We start from the raw sequence: 22,500 nt of genomic DNA, 5'->3' as shown, positions 1-22,500 counted from the left end.
GCTCTTCCTTTCTCTTTCTTGCCCCCTGTCCACCCTTCTGCCACCCCAAGCCTCGGCGTTTAACCCGAACGGGCGGCGCGGGCGGCAGACCTACACCAGATATCAGACACTGGAGCTGGAGAAGGAGTTTCATTTTAACCGCTACTTGACCAGGAGACGCCGGATAGAGATTGCACACGCCCTTTGCCTCACGGAGCGCCAGATCAAAATCTGGTTCCAAAACAGGCGCATGAAGTGGAAAAAAGAGAACAAATTACTGACCAACCCGCAATTAAGCGGAGAAGAGACAGAAGAGAAATCTGCTGAGTGAAAATCGCACAGACACACAGACACACACACACACACACACACACACACACACACACACACACACACACACACACAACAACAACAACAACAACAACAACAACAACAACAACAATAAAATAGATTGGAAAGGGAACGCTATGCAGTTCTTTATTTAAAAAATTAAATAATAAATATTAAAAGTTTACATTTTGCTTGGTGTTTCCCATCAGTGCAGATGTACATTTCTGTATTCGTTGTAAGATTTATTATAAAGTTATGCATTCCGTTAGTCTATCCAGGCGGCCATTGTTTCAGATTGGTGTCAATAGTTTGAAAGAAACACTAGCTGTATTTCATGAATTCTATATATCTCAACTGAGCGTGTTGCAATAATGTGATTTTTGTTTTTATTTTGCTGACGTTGGTCTCAGCTCTCTAGTTTAATTTAGTTGTATCTTTTTCTGTGCACTGTGAACACAACTACTTCTTTTCTTCAGGTTTATTTTATGTGAGTGAGTGTGTGTGCGTGCGTGCATGTGTGGAGCTGTGTGTGCGTGCGTGTGTAAGTTACACGGTGAAAGTCTAAATATTGTATTTTGGATTGTGTTTTTTTCCTCCCCTAAACTAAACGAGGGAAAATAGAAGCAAATGCCTTCAGAGTCGAGTTATTTTTTTTTATTTGCGTTTCTCGGTCAAATAAACGTTATTGTGTTTGTAGCGTGTGTTATAATATTTTTGGGGGAAAACTGGAGGTTTCCTGTATGAGGGTTATAATAAAAGTTTTTTTTCTTTTTAAAAAAAAAAGCCAATTTTGTGTATTTTTTTAAATTCAGTGACCATATCTCGTGTAAATGCCACAGAGGTTCTAATGGAAGTGAATTTTCAATACATGTGGCTTGTCTGAATCTCGGTTACCATAAGACCGTAAGACACAGGAGCAGCATTGTTACAATCTAATCATAAAATGCTGCAAAGAATGTTACAATCTATCACAAAACAAAAAAAAAAGTTGACAGCTTCCTCATTGTATTGCTCGTAATTGATTTATCTCTATCCTTTCCCATCAAACCTATTTAAATTTCATTTCAGTAATCAGCTTCCTCCTTCGTTTAAAAAATAATTCTGGACTGGATCATATAATCATTAATCGTTGATTTGTTGCTCGAATCTCTAAGATTCGTGATCAGATGCTTTATCGGGGGAGAGAGAAAAGGCGAAGGGCGTTGCGGGATTTAACAATTACCTCGCTGGCTTCGATTGTTTTAGTCGCCGTTGCTTAAACGTGAAGAAGGTTTTTTTTCCCCCTGCAGCCGTCCATTGGAACGACTGCATGTTCCAACAATAACAACGCTGTGTTTTAAGGCGCATTTTGGACTGCACCGTCCTCTCTCGTCGCAACTGCGACTGCCCGCAAAAGTAACGCAGGATCGGAAGGTTTAAAGCCTCCCAAAAATCGAGCAAAATACAAAATTACGGAAGAATGGTAGAAAAAAATAAGGCATTTCTAGCTATCCCCAGGAAGTAAACTCCCTAGGAGGTGAGTTGCATTGCCCTGGTCCAGTTAAAAAAAGATCTTGCAAAGATACCTAGCAGATCAAAACACACACCGAGAGAGAGAAAAAACTCAGGTCTCCAGAATAATAATTAATATCGTGCATCCTGCCTTTTGGTCATACAATTTCGTGTTAATTTCAAGAAAGGGGCATTAACAGGGAATGGGAGAGGGGAGGCAAACTAGTTCAGGGGTTCATTTTCTTAAATTTATCTTAAAAAAAATATAACAGAGTGTACTAATAATAAGTGGGCTCTGCACGCAGCCTATAGTACAGAAGATGGGCACAAATGGAACGGTCTATAACTTTCTAAGATTTAGCCGGCCTCTTGCCTTAAAATGGTCCGGTGCAAATTTTAAGTTAAAAGTATTTTTTTTTAACTAATCCGATACTTTACGCGTAGACGTTACCAATGTTCGGAACGAAGTTTAATCTTGTTAACATATTGAAACTGCACTATGGTGGAAATTGTAAGGTCAGCTCGTCGATAGTACACGACCATAGGACGGTGAGCGGGTACATTTCTACTGACGAGTCAAGGATGGCAAGCTTAATTGTTTTTAAATGTATCTGGTCAAAAACGAAATAAATTGCCCCACTCCAAGTACAGCTATAAAGCGTGATTTCCCATTCAATTGAAAGATAATTGAATCGCCGTATTACGCTTAGCATTTTTGATTTAGTCTTTCGCGTTTTTGAACTGATACACGGTCAAAGATTGAGCAAAACAGGACGCAGCACAATACTGGAAACTATGATTTTCGAGGTAGGCGCGTTTTTTTTAACGGGACATTTTTTTTTGGTAGTTTTGTTATTAATGCCGTGCCGTTGTTAATAGATATGCAATGACCTTAAATCGCGTATTTTGGCGGAGCCCGGTAGGTGGCGCACTCTGCAAACCTGGCCACTGTTTGGAGCCTTGCATTCACATGGCGTAACGATTCACAGATCGTCATTATTTGTAACCATAGAGCATGAATTACCCCTTGAGGTCATCAGTGAGAATTTACGACTGGTCAACAAAAGCACGTGATTCCGACTCGCACCCCCCATATTTGGCCGCATACATAGAAGCGAAAGAAGTACAGTCATTTCTATAATTCATTAATATATCATAAATCGTGTAGGACTGGTTTATAACGACTAACAGCCACAAATCAACCCAAAAAAACCCAAATGAGCTCTTACTTTGTAAACTCATTCTCCGGTCGCTATCAAAATGGCCCGGATTATCAGTTACTTAATTATGGGTCGAGCAGCTCCGAGAACGGACCATACAGGGATTCAGGCACCATGCATACAGGCACTTACGGCTACAACTACAATGGTATGGACCTTAGCATCACCCGTTCAGCTCCATCTAACCACTTTGGGGTGGTTAATACAGAGAACTCGAGAAGCTATCCTTCAGCCGAAACCAGGTTCAGGCAAACAGCGAGCTGCACCCTGTCATCTCCAGAGCCCCTGTCTTGTTCCGGCAAGGACAGTCACGGAACCAAGGGTTCCCCAACCGACCCGACTACCTCCTCTAGTTCAGCAAGTAATTTTACAGAAATGGACGAGGCCGGAGCATCCTCGGATGCCGAAGAGGGTTCTCAAGCCACCAACAACAGCCACCCCAGGGCACAGCAAGAGTCAACACAGCCAACCACACCAGAACAGCAGCCACAAATATTTCCTTGGATGAGAAAACTACACATTGCACACGGTACACTTGCATTTTCTCTCTAGTACTCTGCAGTCAGGTAATTCTTAGCGACCGATTATCCAACCTCAGCGACACAAAACCTAAGCAATTGTTTTCCATTTTGCTCTGCAGAAACTTAATTGGGGATTTTTTTTCCTCTCCCAGCAAATTGAATTTAAATCTGTAAAGCACAATTTTATAACCTGCATGAAATATACCGGGTAAGAACACCCTTAAAATTCAGTAAATATTGAAATGGTATTTAATGCGGGTAAGCTGTAAATATTATATGCTATATGGAAATTGGTACGCACAGGCTATGACTTGTATAACACGGTCACTAAAATAACAAAGAGCTCCGTGCAGTTTCTCTGGATAATCAGTGTTATCGGAATTAATTTTACATGTATCTTATTTGTAATTTAGGGACCTTTTTTTAAAAAAAAAGATGTGAGCTTGTTTGTGGTGTGTATGCATGTGTGTGTGTGTGTGTCTACGAGCGTGTATATGTTGCGTTTGTGTGTGTGTGTGTGTGGAGGGAGAGAAAGAGAGAGAGAAAAACGGAGAGACAGTATGTTACCAGTGTGTGTGTGTGTGTGTGTGTGTGTGTGTGTGTGTGTGTGTGTGTGTGTGTGTGAGTGTGTGTGTGTGTGTGTGTGTGTGTGTGTGTGTGTGTGTGTGTGTGTGTGTGTGTGTGGATAATTAGAACCACAGCCGCCAGGACACAGGTTACATGGTCAGACAATGAAAAGGGAAAAAAATGATAATTAATAGCAAATCAGATCGGAGACAATATACTTTAATTTTGACACGCCATGTCCGCAGGGGCCCCGGGTAGGGAACGTTGCAACTTTAAAGGTCTAGTATTCTGCTTTTATTTATTTTTTAAAAAAACTAGTCTTTGCGTGGATAGATAATAGAGCACTGGATATATGAAAAAAAATCCTGACTGTGTTTATTAACAGATGGTATGGGTGGACCCGACGGGAAGAGAGCCAGAACCGCTTACACCCGTTTTCAGACACTGGAGTTAGAAAAAGAGTTCCACTTTAACAGATATCTAACCCGACGGCGGAGGATAGAGATTGCTCACGCGTTGTGTCTCTCTGAGCGGCAGATAAAGATTTGGTTCCAGAATCGCCGGATGAAGTGGAAAAAGGACAATAAGTTGAAAAGTATGAGCATGTCGGCCGGGACAAGCGCGTTCCAGCCCTAACAAAATAGCGGGCAAAAGACGAAAGGACACCGCGCATCAGTACTGTACAGCCAGACATCTACCCTCCCCCTTCCCTCACCCCCACCTCTCTCCCTCTTTCTCTCTCTCTCTCTCTCCCTACGTGTTGTTAAATATTTAAAAAAAATAAATGACTTAAACTTTCCCCCCCTGTGCTCCCGCTTAACAAATTTGTTTTCTTTCATCCTCCAGTGTTTCCCTATTGCTGGTCAGTGCTCGTTCCTGTTTCGCATTTGTCTGTGTCAGTGAACTGTTGGTGCTCTGTTGAAGAGAAAAAAAACGTAGCATGTTTTTTTTTCCTTTTGGTGGATTGTAAATTGTCTAACTTATTTATAATTGACACGTTGTACAATTTGATCTTCCTCTCCTCCCCCGCGTCGATAAAATGCTAAAATCTTTGCTCTTGCACTTTCAACCCTCAAATGTGTGTGCATGTATATATACGTGTGTGTGTGTGTGTATATACATGCACACGCACACACACACACTCATTATATATATGTATATCTTCTGAAAGTTCCTATCTATACTGCTGTCTGTGATTTTTAACAACGTGCGTATGTGGAAATTCCATGTTGAAATCTTATACACTTGGATAGATTCTGAAGTCAGCCACGATTATTTAGTGAGATATAATGGTTGTAAATAATGTTTATACTGTTGCCTAATAGCTAGTCTGTAATGGGGCAAAGTGACGCGCGGCATATTTTCTGTGGAAGTCAACAACGTCCATCCGACACTATGTTACCAATAAGCTCTCTTTCTCTCTCTCTCTCTCTCTCTCTCCCTCTCTCTCTCCCTCTCTCTCTCTGTCTCCCTGTCTCTCTCTCTCTTTTTTTGTAATTGTTTGTAGTTCAATGCGAAATAAAGTTTAAAAAAAAGTTTCTCATAACCACCCCTGATCTCTGTGGTGTAATATCTTGACTGCATGTTATGTGTTTGGAAGCTGACCGGTTTAAACGCCCCTCTTGAACCCGAGGAGCGCCTATTGTTAGCCTGTTACGTATGTTTAAGGTGTGTGTTAACTTCTTCGATATTGCCACGTGCTTTGCCGATATCTTGTCTGCCTGCCGAATGCAACGTGAAGGCCACATTAACAGAGCCTGCAATTGCTTTTCGTTAATTAGCAGCTATCGATTGCCTCTCATCTTATGTTTTATAAAGATAAGTCTACTAAACTGTTGTGAGGGCGCAACGCCGCTTATCTTCCTGTTTTTTTAAGTCCCGAACGCTTTCGAACGGCTCTGAGATTTGCACGAGCGAATTCAACTTGTCGAGTTATCCTGTAAATGCTGCATTTTTATTCTGTGGCTTGTTACAGTTCGGGATTTTCCTGGGCTTTTCTACAATACGGCATGTCCTGTTTAAATACGACATCAGGACTCTCTTTTTTTTTTGTGTAGTATTCGATGCTGTTCATGATTTTTGTTTAAAAGTCTCCCATCTTGATTTCTAGCCCATTCAACCAAAGAGTTATACGGCGGAAGTTTTGTCTATGCAATATACTACCCGCTTTTGTTAATTTGGGTGCAACAGGTAACCCCCTCCCCTCCTCAGTTAGGTTAAACTCAACTTACCAAAAGAACGTCCAAGGGCTTATCGATAGTAGAAAAGTTACACAGCAAATATTAGTTCTATCTTGCAAAGTGCATGCTCCCCTTGTGAGTCTAACAAACTGCTTATGCAAGAAGCCGGTATGACATTGGGATGTCAAATGAATTGGGTATTTATCGCAAAGTTAGATCGTAAAAATCGCCCATACCGCAGGCAGATACCCCTACTGGCTCTCAAAAGTCACGTGGGGTCGTTAAAGTTAGTTTTATGGTTCTGGGGAGTTGACAAGGTACAATATATTTCACATTCTGTATAATGTTGGTGACGCTGAACTTTATCAAGCTGGGTTTGCAGCCTGCAAGCGCGTAATGTGACTAGCCTTCCAGAGGAATCGAGCAGGTCTCCTTCCAGCAGGGCCTGCAGGCTTTAAAATCTTTACTGACTACAGTCAAAATTACTGGACCTAAATGGCATCAAGTAAGTTATGTGAAACTATAAACCGAGCGCCGGTTGCTTTAGTGTGCAGGGCCCCGTGAAGCTTCCAAAATAGAAAGTAAATTTATTGTCGATTAATTAATAATACTGCGGAAACAAATATATATATATTTCTTTTACTCATATCTGGGGCCCAAACTGTAAAGGTTTGGCGGTTATTGAATATGTAGGCCTGGTTTACAGCGAATGAATGTTTTCCTCTCAAGCAGATGCTCCAAATCTTTTACCGCTGAGACGTCGGATTGAAATTGGGTTTTTCTCTGTGTGTGTGTGTGTGTGTGTGTGTGTGTGTGTGTGTGTGTGTGTGTGTGTGTGTATGTGTGTGTGTGTGTTGGTGGTGGTGGTGGGGGGGGGCGGCTGTGTGGAGTACAGTGCGGTTAAAAAATAAACAGAAAACAGACGGCCTGTTATTTTAAACTATCTTCAAATGATGTACTTTATGATACAGCCTGTCTGTCGTTTCTCCTGTAAAAATCATTGCCTGGTTGAAAATTCGTTTGTTTGGCATATTATACTGTGCTTGCTCAAGGTTTTGAATTCGGATTAAAGAATAAATTGTCGTGTCCTTTAAATGTGAATTTGACGCGTTTGTCTGCGGGGTGCTGTGGCTTAGGCGTTGGTGGGCGCTGGGGAGGTGGGGGGGTTCAATTGTTGGGAGTGGGAGCTACTCGGCGATCATAGCAGTCTTTCCATTTTAGTATTTGTACGCCTCTAATAATTCCGATACCAAATATGACCCTCCACCGCCCCCCCCCCGCCCACTTCCCCCACCGTAGTCCTTTCGTTTCGGCCCTAACTTAGCTTGAAAAATAAATTCAAAGCGTATTTCTCATTTCTAGATTTTTTTTGACGCGAGCAATTTAACATCGTTTCTGCGTGGATAAATCTGGCTTTATGCAGCGTGTTTACAGATAGAGTTTAAAGGCGGAAATCGGTCTTTTCAGTGAAGGCCCCTCGCAGCCAAGGACATCTTTTTTTTGAATTTTTTACAACACTTCCTTGCTGGGTTTTTTTTTGGCATCCCAAACGTCCACTGTCTTTCTGGCTAAGAAATATTAAAACTATGTCAGGGCTTTAAACAAAACACATGCTAAACATATGCTTGCATCCATGCCATCAGCTGATTTTTTTAAAAAAAGCAGAGATAATACGGGGAAAAAAAGGCGTCGTTTCAAAGCGTCAATTTAACATTGAGCACTGAAAAGTGGCCATTAATGCCGTTTTAAACTCGCATCCACACCCACCAGCAGCCCTCTGCCTCCACACACACCCCCACCACGCTTACATCCCTCCCACCCCTTTCGGCACTGAGTTGTGCTCGGCATTCACGAATCTTCTCGGTGAAGTTGAGTTGGACTGAAGTTCTGTTCTTGGCGCAAAAAAAAAAGAGAGAGAAAGGGGATTATCTGTTGGACGGATTGACACACTCAAGGTGAGCGCGGGGAACAGCAGACTTGTTGGTCTACTCTGCAAAGTCTGAGATAGGTATCTAAGAGTGCGGAGCTGCCTCATTCGCTTCACTCTGCAACATGCATACATGATGGGGTCTGAAGCCATGCAGCTTGAGCCAAGTGAGAGCCCCCCCCCCCAACTCTTCTGCATCAGTTCGGACTTCAAATAGGAAAATCGGTCACTATTTAACACCACATCCTCTCACTCTCCTTCATCTGTCACGTTTTGAATTATAGACTTTTGGCATCTGTACGTGTCATCATTTTGAAATGTGACTCTTAAACACGACTAATTGAAAGTTGCTTTGACTTTTATACGAAAATTTTCCCACTGGGACTTCAAGTTTAAGTGAGGGACAGGGAAATAGAGAACTACATCAACTTGTTTGCCTAATGAGTTTATATATATATACATATATATATATGTATATTCATATACAGCTCTTGTTTAATGTTACAGTTCTTGGAAACTGTCACCGTGTCTTTTGTCTAGTAACACTGGACTCATTCACCCCTACTGTACATTTTCCTGTCACGCTAATCTGACGAATGCCTACATATCATGAGGCTCGTTGTAAAGATTATTTGTGCAGTCAAAGGCTAGTTTTTTTTAAAAAAAAAGAAGAACGTAGATACACGAGAGAGAAAAATGATTCTTTGACATTTCTCATCAGAAAATGTCAAGATTCTCACCCTGATAATTATTGGCGTGCACAGTCCTCGAATCCGGCCAGTCAAGTTTTTAATTCTCGCCGTTTCCGGTGTGTAGTTTGAAGGGGCGAGAGAGGTCAGAATCTATCTTTGGGAGTCAAAAGTTTTCCTTCTTTCAGAATTTCGAAACATTCCCCACGTCTCTTTTTTTAAAAAAAATATGTGTATATTGCTTTTCCGCGCTGACAGTTAGTGAAATCCGAGGGCTAAACAGGAAAATGCAGAGTTCCCGGAGGAAATAGATGTTGGTCTGGCCTTTCTTTCCACGGTGCGGTTCCTTGTCTACTCCCCAACAGTGAACTGCAACAAGATAGGAGTGCACAAGTGGTTAGTGCGATCCATTTTTACTGTAAATATAAATTGCATTTGTGTGTTTTTTTAAGTCGTAAACTATTCAAGACTTCCAGATTGGGGAGTGGGGAGCGGTGGTGGTGATGGTGGGGGGGGGGGGGGGGAGGGGGTGGTGCTAACATTCGGACTTTTTCATTGTTTCCTTCAGAGGCAAAATAATCTGCCAATCTCAGATCTCCCGGACGCTTTTCAAGCCAGATAGTGGTCCCTCTATACATCTAGCTCTACATTTCGCCTAACTCTGGTCTCTCCCCCCCCCCCCCACACACACACACAAATCCTGAGCATTAGGAAATGCATTAGTGTGATCGTTTATGATTAGTGTGCGATAGAGGATTAATGATTATAATCAGACAAGAATCTACCGGCTTTTTAACAGAACACGGTTCACCAGTAAATTAAGCCGGAGCTGAACAAGAAAGCCATAGCTAAGTTAGGACAAAACAGAACATCACACAACTCCAATGGCATATATGATAGAAAAGTTCGTTGGCGGGGGTGTGGGGGTTGGTGTGCAGAAAAAAAATTATTCTCGGTGCCAAGGGAGATGAGTACATTTAGATGGATTTATCTTACAGATATACTATAATTTTTTTAAATGTTTAATCCATTCCCAAGCTGTTGGAGATCATTGGACCTTTCACGCAGTCTATAGTCTGTAGCGTACGCTTGTGATCTGCGGTACAGCATTAGCAATCGGGGTTCAGCGAAAGTGCCATACTTTGTAACCGACACAGCAACCCCCCCCCCCCCACTCCCTCAACAACATAGATGTATATGCCCCAGATACAATCGCTAGGCAAATTATCTGTCCCATTGAAACGTTACCGAATCGATAATCCTCCCTATCAGGCTAACTGCAAAGTCTAAATGTCACGATTCATTTTTGTTCCTTTGTGTTTTATTTTACGGTTTTTTTCTTTGAGAACTGCTTTGCCTCTGGCTCATTTATGGGCACTGGGTGGGTTTGAGGTTGTAATTGAGGAGGAGAGGAGGTGGTGGTGGAGCCGGGGGTGGGTGTGTGTGTGTGTGGGGGGGGGGGGGGTTGTTGTTTTGAAACAAAAGGCGATAGCACCAATGCGCGATGGAGTCATAAAGGTGTCAGGAGATAATATCGCCGTTTTTAAACATCTAGTTGCAGGCTTGCTGATATATTTTTAAAAAAGCATTCGGATCTCGTACGTTATTATTAAATTGTCCCCTGACTTCAGCCGTCACTAACTGGGCCACAAAGCTGGGACCCTGTTCCAAAAACACGCGACCTTTAGCCAGACCAGCGCACACACATCACCGTCTAATTAAACGAAACGCGGGTACACGGTGAGATCTTAAATTACAGGCCGCTATTACTTTCGGCGCATCTACTCCGCATAATAAATTGTCAAGTGAAAGAACAGCCACAAACTTCTATTTAATTAGTATCAACCTTCAATAATAACTGGCCTACTCTGAAAGAAGGGCACGGATCGCGATTCAAACCGTCCTTTCCCAAGCCGTTACTGAGGGCCTCCTGTTAGGTAGAGGCGGGACGAGTCTTGAAAAACTACACGTGAGCTGTCCTCCCAATAATACAATTCAAAACAAAACACAAGAGGTAGGCTGATATCTAATATTTAGGAGAGACATTTCATAACGCACACACACACACACAAAGCAAATCAGTTACACGCTGAATTTAGAATAATTGCTGCAAAGTGTCGAACCGTCTCTACACCATTTCCCCTCTCATTCAGCAGCGCAATGCTGTTACTTTAATTGAATTGGATAATTCTTTTTTCATTACATTTATAATTCAAAAATTATCACACAATCTAATGACAAAGATAATATGAAAACTAGTTAATAGTTTCGTCTCTTGAGGGATTTCTCTCTCATTTCTCTCTCTCTCTCTCTCTCTCTCTCTCTCTCTCTCTCTCTCTCGCTCTCTCTCTCTCTCTCTCTCTCTCTCTCTCTCTCTCTCTCTCTCTCTCTCTCTCTCTCTCTCTCTCTCTCTCTCTCTCTCACTCTCTCTCATGGCCTGTGCTTTAAATTACAATCACTCCGCTTTTATGAAGCAAGGCGCGTTGCTGCCGGTTTAAACTTCTCACGCAAAACGAGGAAGAATCCCACCCACCCACCCCCCCCAAAAAAAAGAAAGAGCAAGCGTTTTACTATTGATAGCCTGCGGGCGGTTCAACGGCGTTAAAATTGGGATTTAAAAGCAGAATTTGCGGTAAAAATAAATAGGTCTCGAATCTGGGCAGCCGTTTTTTTTTTGACACATGCACCGTGTCGGATTCACCAGCAGAGCCCGCTTCAGACCAAGATCATAGTCATTAAGTGTCTCATTCTTACCAGCCTTCTTTAAATCTGGAGGAATAGAGACGGGGCTGAGGGGTGGGGTGGGGGGGGGGGGGAAGTCGGCTGGCTTTCTCCCCCAAACTATCCGAACTTTCAAAGTGCAATGGCCGCTTAACTCTGTGAAAGTCGCCCTCCCAGGTTGTCTCTTTCCCTGTCGAATACTGGCACAAAGTCATTCAAACAAGCTCGGTAAGAGAAAGAATGAAGCACATACTTGGAGAGTTCCAACTCAACCTTTCAAGAAATTCCAGTTTCTTAAAGATATCTTTCGATTTCTATATATATATATATATATATATATATATATTGGATAAAGTTAAGCTTAAAATCTTGCCTCGCGGGGGGTGGGTGGGGGGTTGGTGTGGGGGGGGAACGAAACTGTACAGCTATACTGTCTGAAGATTGTGATGTTGCAAACTGTTCGAGGGAGCTTGTTAGTACAGCATTCTAGCTGAGGGGTCAAAAAGTGTAGGGTCAAAAGTTTACGTAGTGCGTGACTTGGTGTTGTCTGCCGAGGTAGACTCAGTTCGATGTCAATGGTGGAAGGGATAGTCTTGGTTATCAGGCGAGATGAGGGAAATACCAGGTCGGAGGTGGCGGGGTGGGGAGGAGGGAGGGGGTGTGAAGAATACGAACGATTGGAGAGAGAGAGAGAGAGAGAGAGAGAGAGGGTTACAGAGAGACAGAGAGAGAGAGAGAAACGACGGCGAGGAGGTGGGAAACCTACGAAGAAATGCTGACGGGTGGAAGGTGTGTGTGTGCAGGGTGGTTGGATGGGTGGTGTGGCGGGGGTGAATAGAAAGGAGGGTGGGGGGGGGGGAAAGGGTTTAGCTACGAAGTATCCTGAGAGCGACCTGGGCAAAACAAAACACACTCACAGGGAGGATGAGCTGTTTTCTTTTACAGAACACACTGCATAATAACGAGAAATCTCTAGATCCACTAAGGAGGGTTTGCCATGTGTATTATAATAGTCTATATATATATATATATATATATATATATATATATGAATATTATATGCATGTGTGTGTATAGATATATTACATGTATGTATATATGCGTGTGTGTGTATATATAGGGAGCGGGCGATGCAAATAATTCTGTCCCAGTACAACTGACCCTCCTTTCAAAATAATTTGAGAGTCAAGTTCTATGGGGAATGTAAAGACTTTAAATAAAATTAGCGACAAGGGTGGGGAGAGTCAGGTAGGGGGACGTAGAGGAGTTTACTCTGTCAAACAGATAAGAATTTTTATTTCTTAAAAAAAATGCACCTACATTTTGAGGGCATCTCGAACAGGCCCAGTCAGCTGTAAACGAGGAACTCGAGCAGCATTGGAGAAAGCTTTTGCAATTTATTGACGATATCAAGAAATTAAGAGTGAGCGAACCTTTACAATCGTATTGCACAGATAACAAGACGGCAAATGTTTGTCCTTGCATTTTACGGTATCCTCGCTTTAAAGGTTTTGTCCCGCTCCCTCCATTTCTCGCGTTAGATCTCCGGGTGCGGAGAAGCGGGCAGTTTCGAGCGTTTTACTAAAGGGAAAATTATTGCTTTTAAAAAAACGCTTCTCATAAGTCTTCTATTAAATTTAAAGTGAACTCGACGTTAACCTCCTTTAATTGCCATTATAATTATCATTAAACGATGCCTATATCCTATATCACATTAATTATTGCGAGGTGACACAAAGAATCCACTAGCTACAGTCCGGCTATTTAACCAAAGTAAATATTTTTTAAAAATCTGTCTGCGAGGCAGCCCGTTTCCCGGCGGCTGTGCGGGTTTTCAATCTCCTTGCTTTGTAATGAATCTGCTCAAAGTAAGAAACACGAATTTCGAACGCTGGCATGGAACATTTATGTGCCAAAAAAGCACAACGTTAGTTCTAAGTGTTCACCATTTGTGGAGACTGAGGGGAAATTTGAGGCAGACCAGTTCCGAATCACCTCGCAGAGCATCTGTGTTGATTTGGGGGTAGTCTAGAATGCTGGTCTCGAACAAGAAGAATACTTGAATGCATTTTTGTTTTATTTGAACAAAGGCAGTAATTATCCTTTTTAAAAAAAAAATTAGCATGGATGCAATTAAACGAATCGAATTTAATGAACTTGGGTATTGATTAAATTATGTGCCTGTGTTATACTTCTACCTCTTAGATCTGCCTTTATAAATCTGCATATATAAATAAATATGGATTTACTTCCAGCGCGGTACCTTTAAAGGAAGCCGACGCTGTAATATAAACATTACATATTTAATTTACACTCTCTCAGAATTGCAGCACCATTTCCCCTAATGAAATGCTTTGCACCGGATGAATATAAGTGACAAAGCCTGTTACCTAAGTTATGCATTACAGTCACACTATACTGCTTCCCCTTTCGTGTCTTATTTCCTGTAATTGAGCAATTAGGTTCATCGTGTTTATTATATATATATATGTATATAGATGTTATGTCTTCAGGAGATGATAGGCCCTGCCCTGCCGCGGTGGGCGAGGCACGGCCAAAGATGGGCTGCACGCTGGAGCATGCATCATTTCAGAATCAGCATCAGGTTCAATATCACAGGCATATGGCACAGAAACAGAAACACAGGAAGCCACACTGTTGTGCAGAAGGTGCACCTACTTTTACAAAGTCGTGAAAGTCACCGACTTCGCTCCAGCAGTTGCTGTCCAATACATGTTAAAGTTTAGAGGGGAAAGGAGAAAATCAGCAGGTGATGATACCTAAATATAGGTATTTAACTATATTAAATAGTTAAATTAAATTAAAATAAGTAGTGCAAAGGCAGATTGTTTTTTTAAAAAAAAGAAAAATACTGAGGCAGGGTTTAAGCAAACGTTTCCCGCTCAAATATTAAACATGGGAAAGCCAGGGGAGAGCTACCTGGTGTCCTGGGAAATTCCCTGCCCGACGTCACTAAACAGAATAACCAAATTCACAACTAATGAGTGTGCCGCCCTCGCTCAGGGCGACCCACTCCAAGAAATTGGCGGCGCGTTTTTTTCAATCGAGGAGCTGGCTGCGCGAAAATTGATTTCTCCTCCGGTAAAGCAACTTTCTACGCCTCAATTAAAACTAGATCCTCCCCCCCCCCCCACCACCCACCACCCCCGTTAAAATTGAAATCTCCACCACTGTATGCCAAAAGAAACAAAAAAAGGCGAGATTTTGAAAATAAAAAATACAAAATGCTGGCAGAACTCAGCAGGCCAGACAGCATCCATGGGAGGAGGTAGTGACGACGGTTCGGGCCGAAACCCTTTCCTGATTAAACCCTCCCGATGAAGGGTTTCGGCCCGAACCGTCGTTACTACCTCCTCCCATAGATGCTGTCTGGCCTGCTGAGTTCTGCCAGCATTTTGTGTTTTTTTTAATTTCCAGCATCTGCAGATTCACTCGTGTTGAGATTTTGAAAATATTTTGCATCGTTTCTATTGTAAGAGTGACCAACGCCTACCAATGCACTTTGGTGACTTTGTCCTAAACACACATAGACACACACACACACACACACACACACACACACACACACACACACACACACACTCACACACACACACACACACACACACACACACACACACACACACACACACACACACACGCACACACACACACACACACACACACACACACACACGCACACACACACACACGCACACACACGCACGCACACACACACACACACACACACTCACACACACACGCACACACACACACACACACACACACACACACACACACACACACACACACACACACACACACACACACACAAAATCACGGAACACCCATCAGGTGAAAATTTAGTCGAATTTGAATATATTGGGATTTAAGTTCATCGAAATATTTTTGCTGACATGTGCCCAGAGGGAAGTTCTATAGAGTGAGTGGCAGACTCGTTAGTTTTAATTAGCAAGCCTTCTGACGTGTTAAACCAATAGTTTCCAAGAAGACCGATTAATTCGCTGTTATACAATGGTCTCCTGCAACATCGGGACTTTCTGTTCGATTTGTGCTCGATCTGAAGGTGATCCTTTTCAAGTAATTCAGTGCAATGTTGTATGGGACGTGCACCTGTAAAAAATCAAGCACATTTCGCTTTCTGGCAAATTTGTAGAAAGACAGAGGGGATGCATTAATTACTTTGCTATTCAAATTGGAAGCTGCGATGTACCGGCCAGGTTGGAGGGCAAGAAATAGGACTTTTATAATAAATATTAGGTGCTCATGAAATCACGGAACATGTCATGCTTGAGAAAATTTTCCAGGGCCTTAATGCTGCTTTTGGCTAAACTTCTGCCTTGCGATTTTTCTCAAACGTAATGACCTGAGCAAAATTCAGAATGACTGAGGGACCTATCAAATGCTATAGAACTTGTAGAGGGGGAGAGTCCAAGAGCGGGGTGAAACTCAGGTCAAAGCGTCTAACAAATATTAAAATGTACTCGGACTCACGACACGCCTTAGTGTTTAACAAAGACTGTCAGTGTATGAGATTAATACGAAAAAACCCAGGGCGAAAACAAAATGTTCACCAGGCCGATGGTGGATGGATACATTTTAAAAAGCGGTTCAGCATTTCGAATGGGGGGGGGGAGGTGGAGGTTGGTGGCAGAACTACTGGAAAAGCGTTACTCTAACTAGATGTAATCAGTACAACACCAGACAAAGGAGAACGAATATCTTTATGTTGAAGTTGGCATTTTCGGCCTCTCAGTCCGATTTTTTTCTCTTGAAAACCCCAAACCGATGCGCCCTGTAATGTTTAAATTGAGAATAGAGAGGGCGAAACAAAAACACAGAAATGTATTCTCTCTCTATCTCCCTCTCTCTCTCCCCCTGCCTCCCCCCCCTCTCTCTCTCTCCCTCTCCCTCTCTCTCTTACTCTATCTTTCTCTCTATCTCTCTCTCTCTGTGAGGGTATGTATGTGATTTGACACAATCGGTTTGGATGTAGGGGGTAACTTTTTAGCCTTGAACTAACCCCAACAAATACCTCCTCCTCTCGGATGAGGGGAATGTTAGTAGTGGGGGCGGGGGTGCTGAACCTATGTGAGGGGACGGGAAGGGGGGGTGGTATGAAGAGATAAGTGTGTGTGTGTGTGTGTGTGTGTGTGTGTGTGTGTGTGTGTGTGTGTGTGTGTGTGTGTGTACTCAAAGCAGAATGCCAGTTTAATCTCACAAAATAAATGATCAGAAAACGTGGTCTAAACATTGGTGATTCTAAATTAATTGCAATCATTTAATGGTCGCAGTTCCCCATGATATGAACGACAATAACGCTATTTACTTTAATGGTTGGCGTGTGGACGGCGTTTTGCATGTTTACTCGCTTCGGTCATTAGAACTGGCAGTGGAATGACTGTTTCGCTACAGTAAGGTTGAGGCCTGTGATTCGCTTCCCTAAAGACAGGCCAAAAAACAGGAGGGAGAGTAAAAGACCTCCCCCACCCCGTTGCTGTTTGCATCCTCTGTTAGGATAGCATTCTATAGCAAGGTCCCTTTGAAATGCAGAGCACAGAGGGGACAGTAAATATATTCATCTTCCAAACTTCCGAAATGTCGACATTTTTATTACAGCGGGTTAAACAAAGCACCGGGTTTATCTTTTATGGAAAAGGTTCTTTTCAACAGTTTATATGATCAGGATTTTTTGGGGGGAAAAAAACTGTAGTCATGTAGTCACGTTAAAAAAAAATAATCACAACCGCATAGGTCATGGACGGCCGAAAATATTACATAAAATTCTATTTCTATATTTTTAAAAATATATATATTTTAAAGCTGGGTTTCAAACAATACAGCGGTTAGATCAATGTAGAGGAAGTTTTTATTTTATAATCCCGAACTCTTTTCATATGCGAAGTGAAGCCTTTGAATCGTTTTCGTGTTTTATTGCTGTCATCCGGCTAGAAGGTTTCTTTCCTCGGTTTTGCGTGTTGTAAACTACATTATCCCATCTATATATATATATATATATATATATATATATACATACACACACACATATAAGAATGCTTTGTGCTTAAGCAAATTGATATTTCTCGGTCGTAAATAAATTTAGATTGGCCTGTGTTTTTTTTTAAATATCTAACGTTATAGACAATTTATAGAGGCAATTTAGTTTAAAGGGGCGAACCGCAGAATTTGCTATCCTTGAAAAGTCCAGAGGTCACTTTAGCTGGCGCTTAGTTCCCACTACTTGGAGCACATGCTGCATAATTATAAATCTATCAAATACGGCAGTGCCGTTTGTTCCTTTGCAAGAATTTATCAAAGGGGAGGGAATCCATGGTTTACTCAATGTCTGCTATAAAATTTATATAGCCACTGGGCGGAAGTGCTTTCATTGCTCATGAATGAATTAAATATTTAAGATTTTGCTCGCCTTTGCGGTAGGCAGGCAAACTTTTTTTTGGGTTGAGAAGTCACACATGGCCTCCTTTCCAGCCGTTTGGTGTGAACGCATGGGTTCACGAATAGAGTTATTGGAAGATGGCCCTCGAGAGGGAATTGGTGCGGAGTTTCTTGCACGTAAATTTGTGCTAGTTAATTGAATTTGTTCCCAGCTATTTAAAAAAAACTGTAGCCCATATTTCGATTGTAGCTGCACTACAATCACTGAAGGAGTATAGAGACAGACCCCGCTAACCCCCCCACCCCACCCCATGCCGAGCAGATACATATCACATATAATCATGCATGTACAGGGAGACCTGCATCATCTGTATATTTACATGGAAGCTCCTGAACGTCCCCGGGCTCAAAAAAAAATGCAGAAAACTTGTCTGTCTTCTATATATACCCTGTAGATCCGAATTTGTGTTGACGAAGTTGTGGTCACAAATTCGTATCTAGGGGAGTATGTAGTCGACACAAACGCTACAACATTCACCCGGAAGACGGAAGGATATGCTCACGTCTAGAATCTTCTTTCTACAAATCAATAAGCAATATCGAGGCATCTACCTGGTTCTGCGGGTGAGATTGCTGCCTGCAATGGCGGGATGCCCTGCTCTGTTTATTTTTCTCTCTTCCCCCTTTTATTTTTTTTTGAAGAGCCTTGTTGCAACAATCTGCACTCGGGTAGTAGTTAAATATGGAAAGTAAATGTTACCTTTTTTAGAAACAGCCCGGTATAAATGGGCTGTTAAGATTTAATCATTTCACAACGCCACTCGCGTTTACTTGCTGTGTAACCTCCCACGTTTTACAAGTCTACGGAGGTCTTCAGTTACTAAATTCCGGGTACTTTCTGTCTATTTTCACACTCCCCCCCCCCCCACCTCAGTTTCAGAGCTACCGTTTTGAAATAAAGCGTCAAAGACTTCTGTGTGCTCATTTCTGAAATTCACTTTTTAAAATAAAATGGACGATGACACGATGACGGAACCATGGCTGCAATATTGACCACTTTTGTCTTTAAAAAAAACAACTTCACTCAACGAAACTCATTCAATGTACTAACGGAGACCGCCAGCCCCTCCGCATTCTGCCGCGGCGCATTTAATCGAACGTGTGCAACTTCGTTTGGACTTATCACCTGTGCATCTCTCCCCCCCCCCTTAGTTATAACTGTACATGTTGGGAGGATGAGCCGCGCGGAATCGTTTCAACAAGGGATGTTCCTGGTGAAAATCGCCCTTCTAATGAGATGTTAAATGTAATGTGTAGATTTTTTTTCGGTGCTTTGAATTAGTTGATGAATTTTCTATTGATCCTGTGCAGCTCGATTTATCTTTGCCATCCAGGACACCTTCCCCCCCCACCCCCCCTCACTCCAACTCCACCCCCCCCCCCCCCCACGCATCATTCTCCCCAAGCCCTGCAAATGCGTTACAAAAACCATCACAAAGGGGTTTACGATCACCGACAGAACCCGAGCATGTAAAAATCACATTTAATAAAACTGGATTGATTATCTTATGCGGTGTTGTGGACCCAGCGTCAGCCCATTTATGCCCGAAAACCCGGGGCATAATCGGTTCGATTTCAAGCGCGTTTAACGGACTGACACCAGCGCAGCCCCACTAACTAAGTTTCACTAACTAAAAGGAAATACGACACACATTTTTTTAAAAAAATCTGTAATCCAAAACTGTTTCGAGGGCGAGCTCAGGAACATTCGGCGTCCGATTCTATTTCCTTATCCGGGGATCGAACGGACCTCGCTATTGGCTGCCCGTGTCACATGAGCGCCTAACTTTGTTCACTTGACAGTAAAGTAGGAGGGTTTAGGGGAACAGGAAAAAACGGCAGGGTTAGAAAAAATTTTGAGTTATTTTGCATTTCAGATATTAAAGGTCATGAGTTCGTTTTTGATTAACTCTAACTATGTGGACCCTAAATTCCCACCGTGTGAAGAGTACTCTCAGAACAATTACCTACCAAGTCATTCTCCGGATTACTATACCCGGGCACGGGAGCCCGGGTTCCAGCATGAGGCGATGTACCCGCGGCCAGCGTACAGCGACCAGCCCTTCTCCTCTTGTAGCAAGCTCCAAGGCGCGGGCGATCAAGCCGTGGCGCCAAGGGGTCACGTACAATCGCAGTCCGGCCTTCAAAACCACTTAGCCAAGCGTGGCCACCAGTGCGCCTCGGTGGCCCCAAGCCCGCCGCCCTCTTGCAGCCAGAACTTCGGCAACCAAAGCACTCCTTGTTCCAAGGAGCCCGTGGTTTATCCGTGGATGAAGAAATTACATATAAACTCCGGTGAGTCGTTTGCCTGGGCTTTTTTTACCACCTGAAAGCCCGGAATCTATTCCACCCATTGTAAATAGCTATTCTTTAGATTTACGATCGCCTATCTAGAGGTCAGTAATCACAACCTCCATAAATGTTTATTGCCACTTCTGGCCATGTGCCTTTGATGTGCCGTATCCTAGGCGCTCGGATCGCTTTGAACAGCAGTTAATGATAGCAGTGTTTTTTTTCTCTCTCTCTCTTACTAAATGCTTTCTTAAAGTGTTCTAGCGCTTATTCCTTGTAAGATTGGTGGTGTTCAGTCAATATTTCTGTGTTGTTGCTTTTTGTTCAGTGAACCCTAATTACAAAGGAGGGGAACCCAAACGCTCCCGCACTGCTTACACGAGGCAGCAAGTTCTGGAGCTGGAGAAGGAGTTCCATTTTAATCGGTACCTAACCCGGAGGCGCAGGGTGGAGATTGCACATTCTCTTTGCCTGTCAGAACGGCAGATAAAAATATGGTTCCAAAACAGGCGAATGAAATGGAAAAAAGACCATAAGTTGCCAAATACCAAAATCAGGTCTTCGACAGGCTCCTCGTCCTCCGCCACTCATCAGTCGCAAGGAAGCACTCAGAACCGAGAGCCAAATGGACCAGCAGCCACGTTATAGCTGACCTTTTGGGCGAGAGATTGGTAGATGCGCGCAGGAGCGTAGGATGTTAACTGAAGGACTGTTTATTTATGATGTCCAAGACTAGACTGTAAATACGCCGATTTTTTTTGCCAACGTTTCTCATCCCCTACCCTCCTTCTCTGCTGTGGTAGTCTGCAGTCTTCAGTAGATATTGGCAAAGATGAATCATTGTTTCATCTTTAATCACGCCAAAGTCTTCCCATTTGTAATGTTTACTTGGTGGTACAAAGGACGAACTCAATGCGCACGATTACCTCGACAGCAAACGAAAACTTTAATAAATGAGGCTCCGTTTCATCAACCTGGGATGACAACCAGTCTTTTATTCAAACACACACACACAAACTTTGCAGCAAGAATCTTCAAGCAGTTCGGCAAGATAGCCCTTGTGGCTTTTAAGCTCTGAGTCGCTTTCCAAAGGGGTTTACAAAAAAAAAGAGAGAAATAATTTGGTTTGATTTTCCTTTGGAATATTACACTGAGATTTGCTTCATGTCCTCAAATGTTGTGAACCCAAATATATTTCAATCGGTGCCAATAAAAGTATGTTATGTAGTTGGACTTTAAAAGCAAACGTGTAAAAAAATTCATGTGGGTATAAATTATGTCAGCAAAAGTTATTTAAAGTGATTATGAAAAATGTTGCATGTGACTTGTACAGCCAAGATACAATACTCGCCTCTGATCTCGGTATTAACAGAATGTGCTTTCGCGGGCGGGGGCGGGGTGGTGGGGAGGGGATTAAAAGTGGAAAGTTAGTTAGATGGACTGTTTAGATCTTCGTCATCGCCGTTTTTAACATTCCAAACTATGACGTTTTAGTATCTGCATCGTTCGGGCCCACAGGAGTTTGTATCTTATTTGCAGTCTGTAACCTTCCATTGCTCTCTATGTATCAGCAGACCAAAATACCTGTAAATAGTAATAATCTAAATAAATTTTTTTCAAGGCCCGTCTTTCCTTTTGTTTATATATGTATCTATATTTTTTTTTACCTCGCCCACTGGGTAAAACCTTACGAGACCATATTAACTTTATCATAACTCCTGCTTCCCTTCCTCTCGTGTTGGCTGGCCTATAAGACACCAAAGAACGTAGAGAAAAAAAATATCAGAGTCGGTACATTACAAAATAAACACAATGCTTTTTTTTACATGAATAGAGGGCCGTGCACCTGTTTGGAATCTGCTGCTTTTTTCATAATGAAGAATTTTAAGTCATGGACAGTGATCTGTTCCTTGATTCGCTTCGGTACAATGTCTCTCTTAAAAAATATATATATATATTTTTTGCCACCCTGTAAAGTTAAGGACTGTTCCTCATTTATACAGTGCTCCGTAGCATTTTTTCCTTTGTGCTTGTGTTTGTGTCAGTGTATTAGGAGGGGATTGGACAGCGTAATGGTTCAAGCTTTGACAACCAAATAGATAATCT

The 22,500-nt window shown here is 42.4% G+C and overlaps 4 protein-coding genes and 2 long non-coding RNA genes across 7 annotated transcripts in view; 4 read left to right on the top strand and 2 right to left on the bottom strand.

Annotated features, from left to right (window-relative positions):
- The window catches only part of hoxb6a (homeobox B6a), a 2,220-nt gene extending 1,838 nt beyond the window's left edge, over positions 1 to 382 (top strand). Inside the window, exon 2 of the mRNA XM_059957873.1 lies at positions 51 to 382. Within this exon, the coding sequence (XP_059813856.1) occupies positions 51 to 310 (260 nt within the window). The 3' untranslated portion in view covers positions 311 to 382. The remainder of the gene's footprint in view (positions 1 to 50) is intronic.
- LOC132385666 (uncharacterized) overlaps positions 1 to 6,787 on the bottom strand; it is a 15,103-nt gene extending 8,316 nt beyond the window's left edge. The window contains exon 1 of the long non-coding RNA XR_009509224.1: positions 6,340 to 6,787. This is a non-coding gene — a long non-coding RNA (uncharacterized LOC132385666). The remainder of the gene's footprint in view (positions 1 to 6,339) is intronic.
- Positions 1 to 20,213, bottom strand: part of LOC132385670 (uncharacterized) — a 34,899-nt gene extending 14,686 nt beyond the window's left edge. Inside the window, exons 1-2 of the long non-coding RNA XR_009509226.1 lie at positions 20,074 to 20,213; positions 8,956 to 9,273 (exon numbers count right to left, since the gene is read on the bottom strand). This is a non-coding gene — a long non-coding RNA (uncharacterized LOC132385670). The remainder of the gene's footprint in view (positions 1 to 8,955; positions 9,274 to 20,073) is intronic.
- The window catches only part of LOC132385657 (homeobox protein Hox-A10-like), a 98,685-nt gene that overhangs the window by 49,416 nt on the left and 26,769 nt on the right, over positions 1 to 22,500 (top strand). The window lies entirely within an intron of this gene.
- On the top strand, positions 2,882 to 5,606 carry hoxb5a (homeobox B5a). The gene is made up of 2 exons (XM_059957869.1): positions 2,882 to 3,549; positions 4,494 to 5,606. The coding sequence occupies exons 1-2, from the start codon at positions 3,018 to 3,020 to the stop codon at positions 4,742 to 4,744; spliced, it is 783 nt and encodes a 260-aa protein (XP_059813852.1). The 5' UTR covers positions 2,882 to 3,017; the 3' UTR covers positions 4,745 to 5,606.
- hoxb4a (homeobox B4a) lies at positions 19,904 to 22,018 on the top strand. The gene is made up of 2 exons (XM_059957870.1): positions 19,904 to 20,397; positions 20,723 to 22,018. The coding sequence occupies exons 1-2, from the start codon at positions 19,992 to 19,994 to the stop codon at positions 21,040 to 21,042; spliced, it is 726 nt and encodes a 241-aa protein (XP_059813853.1). The 5' UTR covers positions 19,904 to 19,991; the 3' UTR covers positions 21,043 to 22,018.

The sequence above is a fragment of the Hypanus sabinus genome (assembly GCF_030144855.1).
Source record: "Hypanus sabinus isolate sHypSab1 chromosome X1 unlocalized genomic scaffold, sHypSab1.hap1 SUPER_X1_unloc_8, whole genome shotgun sequence".
NCBI classification, from domain to species: Eukaryota; Metazoa; Chordata; class Chondrichthyes; order Myliobatiformes; family Dasyatidae; genus Hypanus; species Hypanus sabinus.
The sequence above is the reverse complement of the archived record's forward strand: the minus strand, read 5'-3'. Positions and strand labels throughout refer to the sequence as shown.